Source organism: Sebastes fasciatus, chromosome 19 (assembly GCF_043250625.1).
Source record: "Sebastes fasciatus isolate fSebFas1 chromosome 19, fSebFas1.pri, whole genome shotgun sequence".
In the NCBI taxonomy this organism is placed as follows: Eukaryota; Metazoa; Chordata; class Actinopteri; order Perciformes; family Sebastidae; genus Sebastes; species Sebastes fasciatus.
The window spans coordinates 21,126,495-21,145,633 of record NC_133813.1 but is presented as its reverse complement, the minus strand read 5'-3'; the positions used below and the strand labels follow the sequence as shown (position 1 = coordinate 21,145,633).

General features: G+C 40.0%; 1 protein-coding gene across 1 annotated transcript; it reads right to left on the bottom strand.

The window, feature by feature from the left end:
• Positions 1-2,112: 2,112 nt before the first annotated feature.
• Positions 2,113-12,377, bottom strand: LOC141757357 (prolactin-releasing peptide receptor-like). The gene is made up of 3 exons (XM_074617793.1): positions 11,443-12,377; positions 6,718-7,201; positions 2,113-4,482 (listed from the first exon to the last, which is right to left on the bottom strand). The coding sequence occupies exons 2-3, from the start codon at positions 7,164-7,166 to the stop codon at positions 3,849-3,851; spliced, it is 1,083 nt and encodes a 360-aa protein (XP_074473894.1). The 5' UTR covers positions 7,167-7,201; positions 11,443-12,377; the 3' UTR covers positions 2,113-3,848.
• Positions 12,378-19,139: the final 6,762 nt, after the last annotated feature.

Sequence of the window (19,139 nt, the reverse complement as noted above, 5' to 3'; positions counted from 1 at the left end):
TGCAGTACGAAGATCTCCAAAATGCTTTTCTTTTAAAGGATATATATAATAATAATAATAATAATTTAATTACGTTTTTGGTTTTGAACACCGTCCACATCACATATGAACACATTTAGCTTGTTTACAATGTGTGATGTGAGGGTCATTTTTTGGTTTTGCACATTTAGACCAACTTTCCTTTTTAAGCAGGTCTTTTCCACAGAGGACATTTTGACGTGTCACTGTAAGGAAAGCACTGTTAGCTGAATTCCATTTAGCTGCTTCAGTTTCAGGTTCCAGATATTGTTCATGCTGCTGGCTCACTGTCACTGACTACGTTTACATGCACAAAATATTCAGTTTTTCAGACAGTATTCCTACTAAGCTGTTTACATGGCTAATGAAAATGAATATTCCACTAATATTCCTGTGTACATGCAACCGTGCATACTCCGATTAACATAACCGGTGGCGGACTTGTTCTTTCATTCAACCAACTTCTTCAAAAAGGTCGGCGTTGGGATATTTGCGCATATCCAAAACCTGTTGATCTCCAAGTCTTTCATAATGTTTAAAAGTAGGTGTGTTTCTCCTTCCGCCCAGAAATGTGGGCTTTTCTTTTGGGCGTGCGTTTCTGCAAACTGTTTGCTAGTTGGTTTGCGTACAGCGCACAGAGGTGGCCACAAACAGGCAAGAGGCCATGTGTCTCAAACTGCCATAAAAACCCCAATTGAGACATATATTCCAAATGCGTTGTATACAAGAATGCTCCTAAAACCCTAATAATATCGGCATATCCCACGTGTCTTAATCGGAAAATGCTCCATTCAGAATAAGGCCTAATTCAGAATATCCAAACGGAATATGCTGTTTACATGATCCGTATCAAATTTGAAATATTTGTAATATTCAAAATAATAGTGGAATATTAGTATGCATGTAAACGTAGTCACTGTCATGGCTTACTGGGACACTTGAACACAACAGAGCCATGACTAATGTTATGCGTAAACACCTGCGCTCTTCCTGCTATGACAAATCAAGACGTCTGCTGGGGAAAAGGTCTATTATGCCAATCCTCCAATAAAGCCTTTTGTTGTGTTGATTGAATATCTACTTAACAATGATTACAACAAAACATTTATAAGGTATTACTTCTTCATTACACGTTCAATGAAAATACCAGTATAACGTTCTGAATATTAGCTTGTGACTGATTACTCCTGTTAAAAATCCATCTTTTGAGTCTTTTCATCGCCAGAGTATGTGATGTAATTGTCAAATTCTTCAAAGAAAAGAGCAACTATGGAGTGCTGGTTTCACTGGGATTTATTAAGTTTAATAATTGATATGTTCCTGCCAGCGCTGAGCTATTTTTGGAATATAATCTAGTATAGACCATGATTCAATGTTACCCACTGCGTATATAGAACACAGAGGATAATATATGCAGCATTCAGGCCCACATGAAATACTAAAACTCACCTAATGTTTTGCAGCCTTGCAGTTTTTGATCAGAAATGTGATGAACAGAAGCCAAATTGGTCTAAATTGGATGAATTTCACAGGGTGAAAACCTGAATAATTAACATTCAACTGCAGGAGATTTACATCATCGTTGGCAAGCACCAAGCATCCTGAAACGATCAATAAATTCTCACATTGTTTCAATGTCCTAAACAGGTCTAGTTGATTTGCATAAAACACTTCCGTCCTCCACGTTATTTAATTAGTAAATTCAGCGGAGCGACCTCGCTCTGACCGAGTCGGATATAATTTAATTTCATCACACTGATCTGAAGCAGAGACGTCATTCGATCACTGTATTTTTATTCACAATTTTTCACAGTGTATTGTTAGTACAGGCTACAGATCAAATGATACCTTCTTTTGCATGTCACACCACAAATTATAAACACAACTTACTGCGGTAGTTATAGGACAGTACACTGTATACAGTGTGTACACCCAAAACCATTCAATCACTGAGTCCCCTTCATACAAGTAAATGCTGATGGGAAAAGAGCAAACATAATGGCACGCGTTTTACATCCACACCGCCGTGGAGGAGGTTTAATAACTTTAGTGACACTTGTTGACTTTGTTGAGTTATTACTGCTGCAAAGATAAATCTGTCCCGTCTGTCTGCAGAATGGAGACAAATGTGAATACAGAGAATAGAGACCAGGTGACATGACGGCTATCATGCAAACTAAATAATAAAAGTGGAATGAAACAATCAGTCCTGCACATTTAGTATAAAATCCCAAGAAGCAAACGCAAGCAGAGTGCACAAAGCAACACAGAACCAACCGCCACACTACGATGATTACATTTTTTTTTTACAGCCATTATACAGTGCTATCAGAAGTAATTTGATGAATTGTAATGTTAAGGTGCATATTCATCAACTAACAGACGTTAAGAAAATTAAAGCCCCCGGGAGCAGGTTAATAAATTAAATTTATTCCACCACAGCAGGATTCGTTCCGACATCGGTGGAAACAATCACATCTGCAGTGACAATTTCCAATTTGAACTAACAGTCTCATTTTCTATTCATATCCAATACAGATACACTTTGCTCATCATGCACAACTTTGATCTAACTTTTTCTATGTATTGTTACATTTTTATCCTCATTCATTTGTTAAGGGAAAGATTTCGTCTCTTCTGTATCAAAATCTTGTGACAAGTAAGTTTCATCATTACATACAGGTCTGATATGTGCAGCATATATACAATATACTACGTTAAAGGTGCCCTATATGATATCCAGAGCATTAATATAGCAGCAAACAACTGTTTGCTATGTAAAGATATAGAGGAGTAATGTCTACCTGAGCAGAGAATGAAGTCTCTCTCGCTCTGTGTGCGTGTTGTAATCAGTTTCTCCTCACTTTGTTGACATAGCCGGTCGGCCGCGCATGCCTTTTCGTGCAAGTGAGCGTGCCCCACTGGCTAGCCTACAGCCACCGATCTGCACTGCTCTCATACGGCGGTAACGGCTGATAACGTCGTCCCGACCGGCGTCGTCATTGCGGAAGCGTAGTGCCCACCCTCCGGTTCCCCCCCCCCAGGTAAACACTGTTAGCTCTGTCTGCACTGTTGCTGGTGTTTTCACTGTTAGAAGTGTTAGCTATGAGCCTCCAGCTCAGCCGTCGACATATTGAGAGCCGGGCAGAGGCAATAAAAATGCTCTTAATCTCACATTTAGCACCTTTAAGTATTCCAGATACGCAAGCATGCATGTCGCCACAGTTTTTTCTCACAGCTTTCTCAGTTTTCATTGACATAATTTATAAACAAAGAGTAGTAAATTTGTAGTAAACATTTATCTTTCAGCCAGGCTGTCTGCAAAATAATGGCCTGGTTTTCATGAAAAATCTGCTGCTGATATTTATAGTCCCCAAAGGATAACTCATAATGTTACAGGTGACCCACTGACCTTCTATCTAGTGACAACATGTTCTCTTATATTCATTTATATATTCATGAAATTGGCAGATTGCTAAGTGGATAAACCTTTTCCCCCTTTGGACCCTTCACACAAGATATATCTAATGGCTGGATTGCAATCAAATTAATGAATATTCATGGTCCACAGAGGATGAACACCAATTGGCCCCTGTTCTACTTTTTAATTTCATATTTCAAAGTCTAATGGGGAGATTACCTTTGAATTGACTGAACACCTTCATGCTGCCCAACAGATTGACCTCTCCTCAATAGATCCTGGCCAATAAATAATGGATTTTACTACTGGCCAGAGGATGACCTCCATTAGTTCAACACACCAACGTTTCCACTTTAACTCAAGATGAATAAGCAACTTACACTGAAATAATGTCAAAGGATTCTCTTCATTACAAGACCACACTGGCAGCACAGTGATTAGCAGGCACTCCAATGCGATGGCGGCACTTGAACATCTTCCGTAACTCGGTGCGGAAGCGGTCGTGCAGCCACGCGTAGAGGAAAGGGTTACAGCAGGACGAGCTCATGGCACACAGGTGGCACAGCAGTTGGATGAGTAAAAAGTAGCGCTTGTTAATGAGGTGAATGTCTATGTCTCGCAGCACGTTGAATACATGAATAGGAAGCCAGCACACCGCAAAGGCGGACACCAGGAGTGCAACCAGGCGAAAGATCTTCCTCTTGCGAGCTTGTTGAGCGCCCGCCTGGCCTTGTGTCCTGTGGCCCGGTGCCACGCACTTCCTCAGTTTGACAGTGATACAGAGGTAAGAGACAAAGACAGCTGACAACGGTAGGACGTACGTGACCAGCAGGGTGCTGTATGCATAAGCACGTCTTTCTTTCTCTTGACCCAACCAGAACTCCTCGCAGATGGTGAAGCCTTCTTCTTTGAACTCTACGTGGTAGGTGTGGGTGACCGCCGGAGCCACCAGCCCGCAGGACAGCAGCCAGATGCCGGTGAGGACGGAGGCACAGGTGGCCACAGAGGTACGCTTCTTCAGGGGATGAACGGTCGCATAATATCTGCAGGAAAGAGAGAGTAGTGCTTTTTAATGAGGTTACAAAACTCATGCTTAATTAATCTATCATGATCCAATGTATGATTTAACCTCCCAGTACGAACACTTATATAGCCCTCATTTAAATCATTGTCCTAAAAGTTGTAAAATTAACTAATAGCTGAATCCAGAGTTATTTTCCTCGGCATAATGAACGTGCATATCCGGTTCTGCCAGCTTCCTGCTAGCTGTATGCGGCTGTAATAATGGATATATTGGCTGTAATTCATCACTTTTAGTATCTTATAATACACCCATGGGCTGTATGCTGTAGAGCCTGTACCGTGGTGGATGTATTAACGTCTCTGTTCCCAAACAACCGGCTATCGGCCAGTAGCTAGTAGTGCTAGTATCACGACGTAAAACAGAATTTAATGGAGTTGTAGGCTATTTACTAACACGCAAGGCAAAAGCACAGGACACAACCTCTTATACATCCATGGTCTGCGGTCTATTGGACATCTATTTTGGAGGTCCTTGACATGAAAAAGTTTGAGATTGCTCTTAAAATCTGTGTACTGGATTTTTCTAACTTCCATTTATGTCCATCGCTCACTTTATGCTCCTCTGGGAAGCGACTGTGCAAAAAAGTTCAATAAATAAGTAAGTAAATAGTTATAGTAGTATGCATATTTATAATATTTTTATTGTTCAACATAGGCCATTTCGGTATAGAGACATTAAAATTATGGCAATAGAATAGAATTAATTTTGTTTTACTTTTGTACGGCACTTTGTAGACGGACGTTTTACTTGCATTATTCGCTTTTAGTCCAAAATGGTGGAAGCGTAGCTCTGCTGCTGGGCGCTGACGTTGCAATGGAACTTTCACTTCTTAGCAATATACGTTCTTTGGAGCAGGTCCTTTTCACAGAGCCGGCCGTCATGTTTGTACAGTAGCCAAGAACGGACAAACCAAACACTGGCCCTAAATTTGCGTCACACGGGAGAAGTTTAAGTTGGTTGCAATCTGCAACCTCGCCGCTAAATGCCACCAGATCGTACACACTGCACCTTTAATGTGTAAAAGTTACTGCACAGAATCTCAGAGCAGTGCGTTTAATTTACCTTTTCAAAAAACAAAACTATAATAATAATATTGATAGTCACCTTTATTAATATTGCACCTTTTAAGGAGGATATGCAGCACAATGTGCTTTACATCAAGACAACTGAAAACAATTACAAAGACAGAACTTTAAATCTGACCTGTAAGAAAAAGAGGAAAATCATTTAAATTTTAAACTTTTAAGATCGGGCGGAGGTGAACATAATAAAACAGCAGTAATAAGCTAAGGCGGGTTTTCAAGCCTCCATTGATGTTGCTGTCCTCGGCTCAGAAGGCGGAGAAATCAACACAACTGCAGAAGGAAGCTTTACTGTAGCTGTTTGGATTTTTAAGGGGTCTAGCGGGGGATGTGTCTTTGCAGCACATACCTGATTGTTCTCTCTGAGCACGAAGTATAAAACTGGATAATTGGATTTTGGTCTGTGGTCCTATCACAAACTGCTGCAAGAAGCCCAAATCATTTTTCATTTGGTCATTTGTTTAGGAATTCAAAAATGGATTCACAAGCTTGTGTTTACAAATCGAGTTAGACTCATCCAGCTATATTATATTGTTGATTAATTTGTAACTTAACTTTGAATTAAAGTTTCTAATTTGTCGATCCGTCACACGAGCTGACAAAAGCCCGATCATTGCGGAGTCTTTGTTACATCATGTATTATAGCATACACTGAATCATGATGACTCATATTTTAGTCATTCGTTTCTTAAGCATTCAGCATAAGTAGTGCACCCTTATTGTTAAAGTGGTACTGTTAGAAGTGCGATCTATCTGCACCTCTCTGTCATTTCTAAGTGAGTTTGAATGAAAAATTATGACAGATAATGGTTGAATTTCCTGATTATGTCCTTTCTGGCATGTCAATTACACTCCAATCATACTGAGAATGGTGTGTAATGTGAAATAAATTATTTAGAGAGGGAAATCACTTTATGTTATTTGACATTTATTTAATCAGGATGGGCCCCTTGAGGTCTAAATCTGTTTTTCAAGAGATTCTTGGCCAAAATGGCAGCACAATCATGTTACACAAACCAGCAGACACTAGAGGATGAAAAGAAGAAGGGGGGAAAAAAACTTAATTGTGACCTTAGTGGCATCATTCCTGCAGTGCACAGAGATCCACCCACCTGTCCACAGCGATAGCAGTGAGGGTGAAGACTGAAACGTAGACTGTGACCGGCTGGATGAGGAACACCAGATAGCACATCGGGCGGCCAAACACCCAACCGTGTGGGTTGAAGGCGTAGGCGAGGGTGAAAGGGACGCAGGTGACACACATGAGCATGTCAGAGAAGGCCAGGTTTCCGATGAAGAGGTTGGTGACATTGTGCATCTTGCGGGTTCGGCAGATGACGTAGAGGAGCAGGTAATTCCCGAAGACGCCCACCACCACCACGAGCACGTAACAGGGGATGATGAGGGGCTTGAAGGTCTGCAGCAGGGCCACATCTGCAAACTGGGAGGTGCGGTTGGTGGAGGTGTTCTGGACCGCGACCTCGTAAACGTGTCCATCTGTCTGTTCTCCCGACGCAGGCGAATGCGTGCTTCCAGCCGAGCCACTGTGGTTACCCTCCATGGCAACAAGAAAAGCTCAACCTGCCAGCACCTGCACTGTGTTCAAAACACAACAGTTTGCAGACAGAAAAAGGTCAAAAGTTAGTCTATTCAATCTAAGGATGCATGCAAAATGTAATATAAACAATATTCTATTCGTGACATTTACAAAATGGAAGACCATTATTGAATTTTCACACTAAGTGCACATTATTACAGGGTGTATAATTATGAAGACATTTGATTGCACAACATTGTGCATCCTCCACATTTGGAAAATGTCACAGGCTTATGTCTGCATATGACATACAGTACTGGATTACTGTGATTACAGACCAGCTGACAGCATCAGTGGGATATTTATTCAACATGACTGAGGTGCTGGATTTCGATGCATTTTGTGTAAGAGCCATATTGTAATATTTACAGGTTTTTTTGCATTTGATTATCATTTAAAAAGTACATTGTGTTATGCCATCGAAAATGTTTGACATACATTAGAATTAAGGTCAATTAGTCATGTCATAGAATGGGCTTTGATCCATTTAGACTCGATGATATGTGTTTTAAGAAACCTTTACATCCTGCTAGAAGTGGCGAGGACGGTTCATAGCGAGCTGCAACTACAGTGAGAATAGTCACACGACAGCTATTTGGCTATTTACACCCAGTGATAGTAAAGAGTGTAATACATGCAAGAAATTGGTTGTGGAGGACGGATGGGTCAACGCTTTGACCCCAGAGTCTGGGGTCTCGAGTCCTGTGAGAAGCCTATTTTTCACATAGTTGACTTATTATTTTCTGTTTTTTAAATGATTGTTTTCAGTAGGGCTCTACTGCCGCACTACTGTACACACACACACACCTCTACACACGACAAATATCCGTCTGGGAATAACTAATAATAATTAATGTTGAATATGAATAATAATGTGGGATTATTCCTTATTTCATGGGTTATTTGGGGATTTATACATTATTATTACTTGTATAAAAAAAAAGCAAAAAACGAAGCATTCAAATACTGATTCGGAGGTCGATTACCATGGCAACGGTTGAAGCTCCGAAGTGTTAGGGTCAGTTTTCAGTCGCAGTTTGGTTAGGTTTAGGCAACAAAACTACATGGTTAGTTTTAGGAAAAATATACATACACTACATATACCCATACGGTATCTAATGTGTGCCGAGGTCGGGTGTAAATAGCATTGTTGGCTGCTGACAACTGGCTGCTAAGCAGAGGATGAATTACAGGGGAAATTAAAGGAAGGTAAAATTGCAACATAATATTCCTGTTGGCATGAGATTTCTAAATATTAAATCTCCTGTGAAAAATCATTTCAAAGCATTATGTTGAACTCTGAGCCATCTTTTCTGATGTGATGGCTGGATTAAAATGTGTTATTAAGAAACAAGAGAAGAAGTGCTTTTTGAACTACATATTGTCTCGGCTGTGAATGAAGACACTCTCAGATGAGAGGTTTTGTTCTTTAGTGTCTTCAGGATTTTACTTTTGTATTAAATCAATGTATTCCTGTTGATTGTTTGACAGGAGAATGTAGAACAGGTGTTACGTTTTAATATGTATCCATATTTATATATATTTATTTTAGCTACATACATTTTGTGATAAGAGCACACTTAGTATCTGATTTAGTCCTAATGCTTCACATGCAATGCCTCTGGGTGGATCAGATTACCAAATTTAAACTACAAGTTGTGGATGAAATAACAGAAAGACCTTAGAAAATAATACTCCTGCAGTGACAAATCATCTTGAAGCCGTAGCTTGCACTGTTTTGTTTTTTTAAATGTCCCGTAAAGAGTCATTCAGTCAGCGTTGCTGAGGGTCTCCTTGTGACCATGGTTCCTCTTTGTCAATGTGTTTTTATGTTTTGCACATAATTTAATCGCAGTATAAAAAAAAAAAAAAAAAAAAAAAATGTTCACCTCGCCACATTGCATAATTTGATTTAGATTTATTTTTTGATAGAGACGATGCCATTTAACATAGTTCCAATACACGGCATGAAACTGATGAGTTTATAGCTATGGCTAATTTTCAACTCTTGTCCTTAGTTGGGCTTTTACATGTACAGTATAATTAAAATATACAACTTTCTATATGGTTTTATCTATAAACCACAATACACTACAAATATGAAATTACAATAAAAAAGAGACCATACAATACACATAGCCTACCACAATACACTAATACACAAACACCAATACACTTTGGTAATTTACAGTACAATTTGCTAAACATGGATACAGCTCTGTTTTGCTTTTAGCCGGCACTCAACCTTTGTCGTAAAAGACAGCTGTTGTATGTGTGAGATCAGCCCCTGCATCTGAAAACATCTCTGTGTGCAGAGCAGCAAAGTCATTTCAGATGTGGACGGTGATATTTTGGTCCTAGATTTTAGTTTTGCTTCAACTGCAGCATCAACTGTGACTGTTTGGCCAGTCTACACTGTAGCTCTCATGTTGCTGTCAGGTTTCTGTTTCAGCTGATGAGTTTGTGACTCAGAGGTACCTTGGGACCTTTTGTCCATATTAGATTAATTTACGCAACAGTTGATGCAAAGACGTGTCATCAGGAAGAGAGATTTTACTGAAAGATAATTAGAGATTCTATCTTCTGCCTGCTGGCTGCTCGTTAATCATCATACTTTAATAAAAGTCTCAGTGTTTCAGACTAGATACATGCTCAACATCTACTGCACATTTACAGGATAGTAAGTACAGAACTCGCATAATAGAACTAATGAATTACCACATAATTGGGTAAGGGCTTGCACTTACATGTAGAGAATATCTTTTATGCAAAGTTATTAAAAGGAAGCTGACTTTACTGCCCATTTTATGGAGTGACCGCCATTTATCAGTGGAACAATTCTGTTTTGAATCCAGTTCAAAAGATCATATCTGCATTTTCTTTTTCTTTTTTCTCTACATTTATTTAATTTATTTATTTAAGGTTTCTATCTTACCACCATGAACTACACTACTGTAGTACTTATTACTTTTAATTCCAACTAACTAATTAAATTATTTAAAAAAATATTTTTATGTTATTTTTTTTCTGTAACTTTATCTCTAGGGGTGGGAAGACGGCTGGACCTGTCTCTGTGTGGGAGTGGGAGGCGATGTGTATGTGTGTATTTATGTATGTACATATTACATTTTAAATGTAAGATATCTTTTTTTTTTTATTATGGCACTGGTGTTATGTTTTGTTATGTTTGTTATGCTATGTTTGGAAAAAAAGGGATAAAAAGAATAATAATAAAAAAATATCATATCTGCAGAAATTAAATGCTCAGATATTCAGGTTCATAAACAAAATTAGTACTTTTATTTTAAAATGGAACGGCAGTAGCTCAGTCTGTAGGGACTTTGGACCCAGATGGTTGTCGCTTTAAGTCCAGAATGGACCATGTACGGAGTGTGGACTGGTAGCTGGAGAGGTGCAAGTTCACCTCCTGAGCAAGGCACCGAACCCTTAACTGCTAACTCTAACATCTCTCCAACTGCATGTCTATTATGCGTGTTTGTACTCCAGGCTGGTGTGTGTTTATAAAAGAAGAAAAAAAAGAATTTCCCCCCAGATATTGATAAAGTAATTCTTCTTCTAAAGCAGAAACTTAGTGCCCACAGTGATTTTCCTTGAATATGATGATGAACTCAAACCAAATGGAACAATACATTAATAATACAAAATAATAGAGTAATAAAAAAACACATGATGTGTTCACATTCACAGACTCTGTACCCTCCTCAACTATTTAAATATTATTAATAATTATTCAAAGCTTTACTCATAATTCATCGCCCACATTATTTGCATAGCTTTTTCATAGACATCTAGATATAGGCCAAATACATACATACAAGGAATTTGACTCCAGTTTTATGCAGCTCTCTCAGTGTACTTACACAGAATAAAAATAACAACAAGGAACAAGGACAGCAAAGCTGGACAAATAAAGGTGAGGAATAGACAGGACTGTTGTGTACACAAGTCGTGAAAAATATATTTTTAAATATCTAAATACACATGCATTTTTAAAAAAATAAAGAAAAGGGCATTTTAGAAATAGATATGCATAATCAACGGTGTGCAAATACAACATGCAACTATTAAGAAATCTAGTTATTCAGTGATCATACTTCTGTTCACTTATTTAGTTCTTTCTTGGAGAAAAGATGCTGCCACTATACTATGACCTGAGGCATGCAAAAAAATAAATGAACAAACATTCAAACAAATGCAGAGAAAGCACACAGAAACTCACCTGTGTTGGTGTTTCTCAGTGTAAAGGCGAGTTGTGAGTGTGAAGAGCAGACCTTACGTGTGAGCTTCTCCTCAGCGAGTGAGCTGAAGCTGCTGCTGTTTCAGAGAGAGGGAGGAAGAAAGAGAGAGATGTCTGTGGAAATGACAGTAAGCCAATAAGATGGCCGATACCCAAAAAGATTAATGTCTGGGTTGGACTTGATGTTGGATCTTGAACTGATTAGTTAGTGGTCAGGACTGATAGATCTCTGTAATGACATTAATGGTAATTATTGATCTGCTCACAGACATGTGCAGGACTCTATCTGAGAGATATTGTTTGTTGATGCACGCACAGCTGCATGGCCAGTAGATTTAACACCATATTAAATTGCCGTTAGTGCTTCATCTGTTTTCACAAACTGTGCATTGATCATTGATTATGGATGGAGCTGCTTAAAGTGGGGATTTTTAATTGTTGTGATTTGAAACAAGCTTTGGCATACAGACAGAAAATGATCTGCAAGGTGGCCAAAAAAATCTTTTCGTAGCTGTGAGCTGTTACCATTTGCCCTTTAAAGCTGCAGTGGGTAGAAATGGAGCAAATATGATTTAAAAAGGTTATTTTTATAAAACACTATATCCTGACAGTAGTGCATGAGACAGGTCATCTGAAAAAAATCATGTGCCTCTGTGTCCTCCGGTGTCCTCCGGTGTTGCAAGATTTCACAGACCGGTGGAAAACAACCAATCAGAACTGCACTGGAGCCTGGCGTCTCTGAGCAGCTGTCAATCACTCGCAAACTTTGATCAAACGGTCAAACTAGGCAGCGCTGATCAAATATGAATCAATATTCTGTTACTGTTATGCCTATATTTCACCTCAAATGTTTTCCGAAACATCTTGTAGTGTACTGTTTAGCTGTAAAATGAGAAAGTTTGTGACCTGGCAGCCATGTTGAGATCTGTTGAGGAAATCCCAAGCACCAGCCGGAGAAAACTTTCTCATTTTACAGCTAAACAGTACACTACAAGATGTTTCGGAAAACATTTGAGGCGAGAAATAGGCATTACAGTAACAAAATATTGATTCATATTTGATCAGCACTGCCTAGTTTGACCGTTGGATCGGAGTTTAGGAATGATTGACAGCTGCCTCCGCTGAATGAACAGCCAATAGGAACGCTCTCTCTCTGAAATGACCGGTGATTGGCCAAATACTTTTTAAAGCCTGAAAACAGAGCCATGAGGAGGTGCAGAAGTCTAGTTTTCTCTCAGTACACTTGAATTACAATATATTGAAAGGTTATTATATTATAGTTTTTGCCCAATGATGCTAAAAATATTCTGCCTACTGCAGGTTTAACATTTCTTGCTATTCATAGATATAATTGCTTTTTAAGCTCAGTGAAAGACGGTAAGTTCGTCATGTACAGAACATGCCGATTACAATACATTTTCAGTAGAACAGAAGTTGTGCAACCCTGATAATTACTTGCCTGGACTCCGTATCAAAACCTTCTCCCCTACAAAACCAATTGTGATTGCAAGTGACATGGCAAGACGCAGCTAACATTTCTTGCTATTCATAGATATAATTGCTTTTTAAGCTCAGTGGAAGACGGTAAGTTCGTCATGTACAGAACATGCCGATTACAATACATTTTCAGTAGAACAGAAGTTGTGCAACCCTGATAATTACTTGCCTGGACTCCGTATCAAAACCTTCTCCCCTACAAAACCAATTATGATTGCAAGTGACATGGCAAGACGCAGCTTTTTGAAAGATGTCTCCATTTAGAGCATTATGGCCTGAACTCCCACCTTGACAAGTGAGTGCTTGCAGTAATTCCATTGTTTGAAAACCTTCCCTGGATAAAAGGTTTTAAAGTGCACTGTGAAAATGACCTTTTCACTGCAGATGGAGAATGAATATTGGAAGTCAGACAGCAGTTATGCCTCTGCTGCTTCCTCCTTCCTGTGAAAACATCCACGTCAAACACATTACACTGTATGTTTACATCACATATGTAATGCATTTTAATGACAGCACTTCCATCTTATATCACCAAGGTTGTCAATTAGTGAGACAGGAAAAAGCGAATCAATTCATGGGGTAAAAGGAAAAGGAATCTATTCACAGTCACAAAATGTTCACAGCTTTAGAGGACGCCATTGTAGGAAGCAACATATTTATCTACCAGTGCAATGCGTTTACTCAGAAAAGCATGCCTGTGGCTGCAGAGATCATAAAACACACAAACCAGATGGAGGTAGTGGCATGTGTGGGAGTGTTTCCTTTAAAAGAAAAAAAAGCCTGCCTATTAAAAGATGCTAAAATATGTTGATGTGTTAATGCTAATACGTCCAGTGTGGAGTGATCAGTAGTCAAGGAGATGAACCACCTGCTGCCAGGGGCCCACAAGGCTCCATTATCAATACTCAAGTGTACTTTAAAAAACTGAATTTCATGTAAGTGTGTCTCAAAGTGTTTTCACAAAATGAAAAACACGGATTACATAAACTGCGATGTTTACACAAAATCATCCGAAAGGGGACATATCAGATCAGAAAATGTGTAGTTCAACAAGCTGTTCAGATTTGGCTCCCCTTCCTGTGTCACATGCAGGCTCATTAGAATATATTGCCTCCCAATCTGAGTATCACAATCATCTTTTTTCGGGAGGGGTCCTTAAAGAGACAGGCGCTAAAATGGGGCGTTTGAGACGGAGGGTCAATACAGGTCAGTGGACAACTCTGAAAAGTGAAGCCAATGCGGAGGTGACTTTCTTTCTAACAGCCAGCAGGGGGCGACTCCTCTGGTTGCAAAAAGAAGTCTGATTGTATAGAAGTCAATGAGAAAATGAGCCTACTTCTCACTTGATTTATTACCTCAGTAAACATTGTAAACATGAGTTTATGGTCTCAATCGCTAGTTTCAAGTCTTCTTCAATACAGCATGATGTTCATTTCGTAAATTATGGTCCCATTTAGAGTCAAATAGAGCATAAAGCAGGGGATGCTTTAAGACGTGGCTACCTTGTGACTGACAGGTCGCTACCACGGCCTTGTCCAATCTGTGAGTTGTCTGTGTTTTCGTCTTACAACTTTAACCCTTTCACCCTTTCACAGTGTGTTTTTAGTTCATTAGTTAATTGTAACATTTTGTTTCGGCCGAAATGTCGAACTTGAGGCTTCAAAACGGCAATCCACAAACCAATAGGTGGCGTCACAGTGACTACATCCACTTCTTATATACAGTCTATGATACAGGTATATTCAGATGGACAGTATGAGAACACCCACAGCAGTCTGATGTAGCATGAAAGTGCCAGAAAAAAAATATGACTCCTATATAAACTATAAGAGTGTTAATAACTTAACACCAATATCCCACCGGTTCAGCTCTCACCAGGTGAAAGTACCAGTCTTGACTTGTTATGTTGTCTGTGGTTATATGGGGGGGGCTGTCACTCTGAACTTGAAGTACTAACAAAAACTGTCCATCTGTAACCATTAGAGAGTGAAATGCAGTTGAAATATCATTTCACCTTTCACCTTCTTAAATAATCTCTGATAAAAAAAGAAGAAGTTTAGAGGAGCTGCCAAGGATAACTGGCAATAGCAAATTACTGTAATGGTGCAGAAAATAACATAACAACATAACACAACTCGAAATAACCCATTATCAACAAAACAATATAGGCAAGTGAGAGCGAGGCTGTGTGCTATCTGTACTTCTCCAGTCGCATTAAGGCACACTTATCTGTGCAGAGAAAGTACTTACAGGTGGAGATTGTGAGGACAGACAGGATGTGAAGTGTGATGCATCATTTGAACAAAACACCGCAGGGTTTCAGGGTGTAGGAGCTAAAGTCTGATACTTTAGCTACTGAGGTGATTAGCCCTGGACTGACGCGCTTTTCGCTGTAGATGGTCCTTTAGTTGTCTGTTGTGCTGTACAAATGCTCCTGAGTCCGCTCGTTGGGTTTACAATAACAGTTCCTTTATTCCTAATATGGTATTAAGGAAGCATGCTTCGGTTACCATAGCAACGAGTAACAACAACTACACAGCAAACATTTCAGCGTCTCTGCGTTCAAAAACCATTTGCCCTTCCGGGCTAAACCCTCACGCCAACAACACACCTCCTTACCTATATACCCGTGGCTGGGTCAATCAATTAATACAGTGCCACCTAGTGTTCCTAAAAGTGAATTACACCAACCTATGTATACATCATACATCATGTTTTGGCTCTTACACAGGGTTTCACGGTTTTTTCTTCTCAGTTTTGCAATTTTCACCCAGTCAGCCGCAGCTGAGCTTGTTGCAGGTGTATATATCCTTCATATAGCTTACTGTTTATCCTACAGTAATATTTACATGCAAAATGTCAGATTTAACAATAGAAAATGTACTACATCTTCATCAAAGTCTTGTCAGCCTCATCTTGAGGAAAGATGACAAAACAACAAACTTTGGTTTGCATCCAAAAATGCAAGTTGTTTGTCATGTTGCTCTAAATGTGGAATCAGAGCTTGATGTGCTTTGGTTTGCACAACACAACAAGAACATCCGGGCTGACAGAGTAAGGAAAACACTTGGCTCCACATATGTTGATGCTGCTTGTCAACCCCCGCATGTTCTTCATAATCACCGTCTGTGACAGCTTGCCCTTGACTCATCAGTTGTCACATTCACCTTTATATGCTGCTGCTGTCTGTGGTGGAGGTTAACGCCCGCAGTTCAATGGCTTTGAGTTTGAATGTTTACTTCCCCTGTATTCAGCAGCAGTATAGTGGTTTACCTGAGTCCAGATTATGTCCTTGATTCATGATTGAAGCAATTTAACGTGAGAAAACGGATCGGTCTTTTGATGTTCATTTCTTAGAATAAATGCAAATTCTATTCATGACTTTTGCAGGGTCCTGTGGTGGCTGAAGGTCTTATGATCGGCTCCCTCTCCCCCCTCCTATCCCATCGTTTTGTGGACTGATGGGGATTCAACTGAGTCTCACCACCTCTTGTTTTCTGCCGTCCCCTGTGATTAGAACAACGGTCTGTCCTCTGTCTGACATTATCTTCCCGGTTGTTCTTCTGTCTCCCATGGGCAGAATACAATATTTGAACAGTGAATACACCTTAAAGGAACAGTTCATTATTTTGCCTTTTTATTATTGAGGTTGTAGTTTGCACTGGTGTTGAACTGGACTGGATTATATTGAGAGATGTTTCTAATGTTTTGCCCACCCCATTTATAAATGTAGTACCCTGCTAATTTTCTTTACATATTGTTTCTTAGATATATATTTATGTTAACAAATATGTCGGTCTTGAAATGTGGGCTGGTTGATTTATCACTGGTGTGGAATAACTTTTGCATTACTGTGGAGAAATGTATAGTTTGGTAAGTTAATGAAATGTCCTCTGTTTAGAGTAGCCCTTGAACCTCTCAGGCCAATTGGTTATGACAAGAAGGGAGCCCGCAAACTGGGGAAACTCTCACGAGATTATTTTGGTTAAGCATTGATTTCGAATAGTTAAGGTTAGGCACTGACCTCGAATGGTTAAAGTTAGGTTTGACCACAAATAGTTAAAGGGACTGTTTGTAACTTCTTACACTTATAAATCACCCGGGTCGGTGTTCCATGCGCGCTCGCATATGCACGCTCGTGTGTGGCTATGCTTGTCAGACAAGACCCCAACACAAACTACACAGACGCACCAAAACCGCAAAGTTGTATCTAGTGAAGCCTGTCTTGCAAAACAAGAAAAACTCTGCTGTACTCTGCTCCTCTGCCTGCCTGCCTTCACTCAGCACGCTCCACCTCACGTGCATGCGCGCACACTACACACTTCAGAAGAATTAGTTTAGCTCTGAGAATATCTAGTGGACATTTGTGCAGAAATAAATGCTGCAGCTCCTCCAGACCAACAGAGGTTTCCCGTGTCTTGTGAAGTGACGGGGCTCCGCAAAGTCAAACGTTATTGTCTCCGACCGGGTGCCGGTGTAAACAGTCCCTTTAAGGTTAGGATAGGTCGTCGGGGCAGCAAGTCTCGCGAGAGATTTTTACAGATCTCAGATCAGATTTCGCAGTTTACGGGCTCCCTTCTAGACACTACTGTGTCAATTTGTTATTAGCCAATCAGAGACGAGTATCGTAGCCTACCGGGTTCATAGAGGGGGCTGGGCTAGAGAGAGCGACGGAAAGCGAAAGAGGCTGCTGTAAATACAATCTGTTTACCTGTTGACCATCACACTTAAGAGCCGGGGGTTTTATACGTGTAACCTGCTAAAATTGCAGAGTGAGTCGTGTGTTTAAGCTGTTTTCATACAATTATTCTACTAAACTACCCCAACTACCACAGCCACCTGTGGACTGTTGCTAATTGGCTAATTGGCTAGTTCTAGCCAGGCTAGTATGCATGGGATGCTGCTGCAGTAGAGGAGCTCAGGACTGGAGCTGGATGCCAGAGGAACCTGTGTTCTGCACAGGGACAGAGCAGGACGGGTTCCTTCATTGCACTGCACACTGCTGGACAGATCTGACAAGCAACAGTGAGTACAGACCTTCTTATATACTGTCTATTATGGTACAGACAATAATCTCCTTGACAGTTTCAAATGAGCTCCAACAAGCCCGCCAGTGATGTGGTACCATAAACTTAATTAGAAAAGCCCTGGTGTTTGCTTTATTTTCTTTTGGTCAGGGCATTTTAGAAGTGTGAATCACCTGGTTCTGTAATAAAATATTCTTTGTTATTGCATTCAATCATTGTGGTTTATTGCATGTTTGATATTAATGTGATTCATGTGGTGAATAAAAGTGGTTACGTAAAAATGCGTGGGAGTCTTAAAGTGGAAATGAAACAGTCAAGCAAGTTAAGCTGGTTTTGGAATTACTTTTTCTTTTTACTTTTAGTACGTACTTTAGCTGCCCTTACAAAGTCTGTACTGGTGCATGCAGTATGCATACAATTGGGGCATAATGCTTTGTCATACCATTGCACCTTGAACTTTGACCCTCTTGCTCATATATCTGTGTCCCAGTGGATTGTGGGTCAGAAAAGCCAGAAAAGCCTGTTGGCTTGCATACTGCAAAATGCGACCGGATGTAGTAGTAGTAGGACATCCTGGTATTTTTGGCATACTGCATTTGACAAACTATAGGCTCGTTCAAGATGAGCCAAGCCTGTGCAGAATCGATCACCGGTGATCGGCGCACAATGCATGCTGCTTATATTTGTGTCCGACTTGCTCTGACGTCATGCACACGTGGGTAACGAACGATAACCTCAACAGATCCTCACCTCACGAGGTGCCTGCAGTTTTTTCGAGCCAGGCGCCGCAGTTGCTCTCCACCGACTGCAAGACCCAGAGCATTATGGGAAACGCCTGGCTGTTGCCTGATTAAAGAGCTGATCAACAGTTGGCCTCTCTGCACCCTAGTCAGGGTCGTATGCCCCAAATTTGTGAGGTACTGTAGACACAATTTAATTTGAATATTTTAGTAACCCTTACCAATTAACCTCTGATGTGAAGGGATTATCAGATGTAACTCATTAAAGGGGTATGCATGATAATCCTGTAACAAAATTGGAATTGAGTATGTGGGCTACACGTGGGGACTCATCCAGGATTGTGTTTACCGTTTCTTTAATATGTGGGAGCATATTTATGTAAAAAAGGGTAGCCAATACTAAATGAGGTATAGC

Coding starts and splice junctions, on each gene's coding strand:
- LOC141757357 (XM_074617793.1), bottom strand. CDS start 7,166: ATGGAGGGTAACCACAGTGGCTCGGCTGGAAGCACGCATTCGCCTGCG. Junction 4,483..6,717: donor ACTGCTATCGCTGTGGACAG/GTGGGTGGATCT, acceptor TCTTTCCTGCAG/ATATTATGCGACCGTTCATC.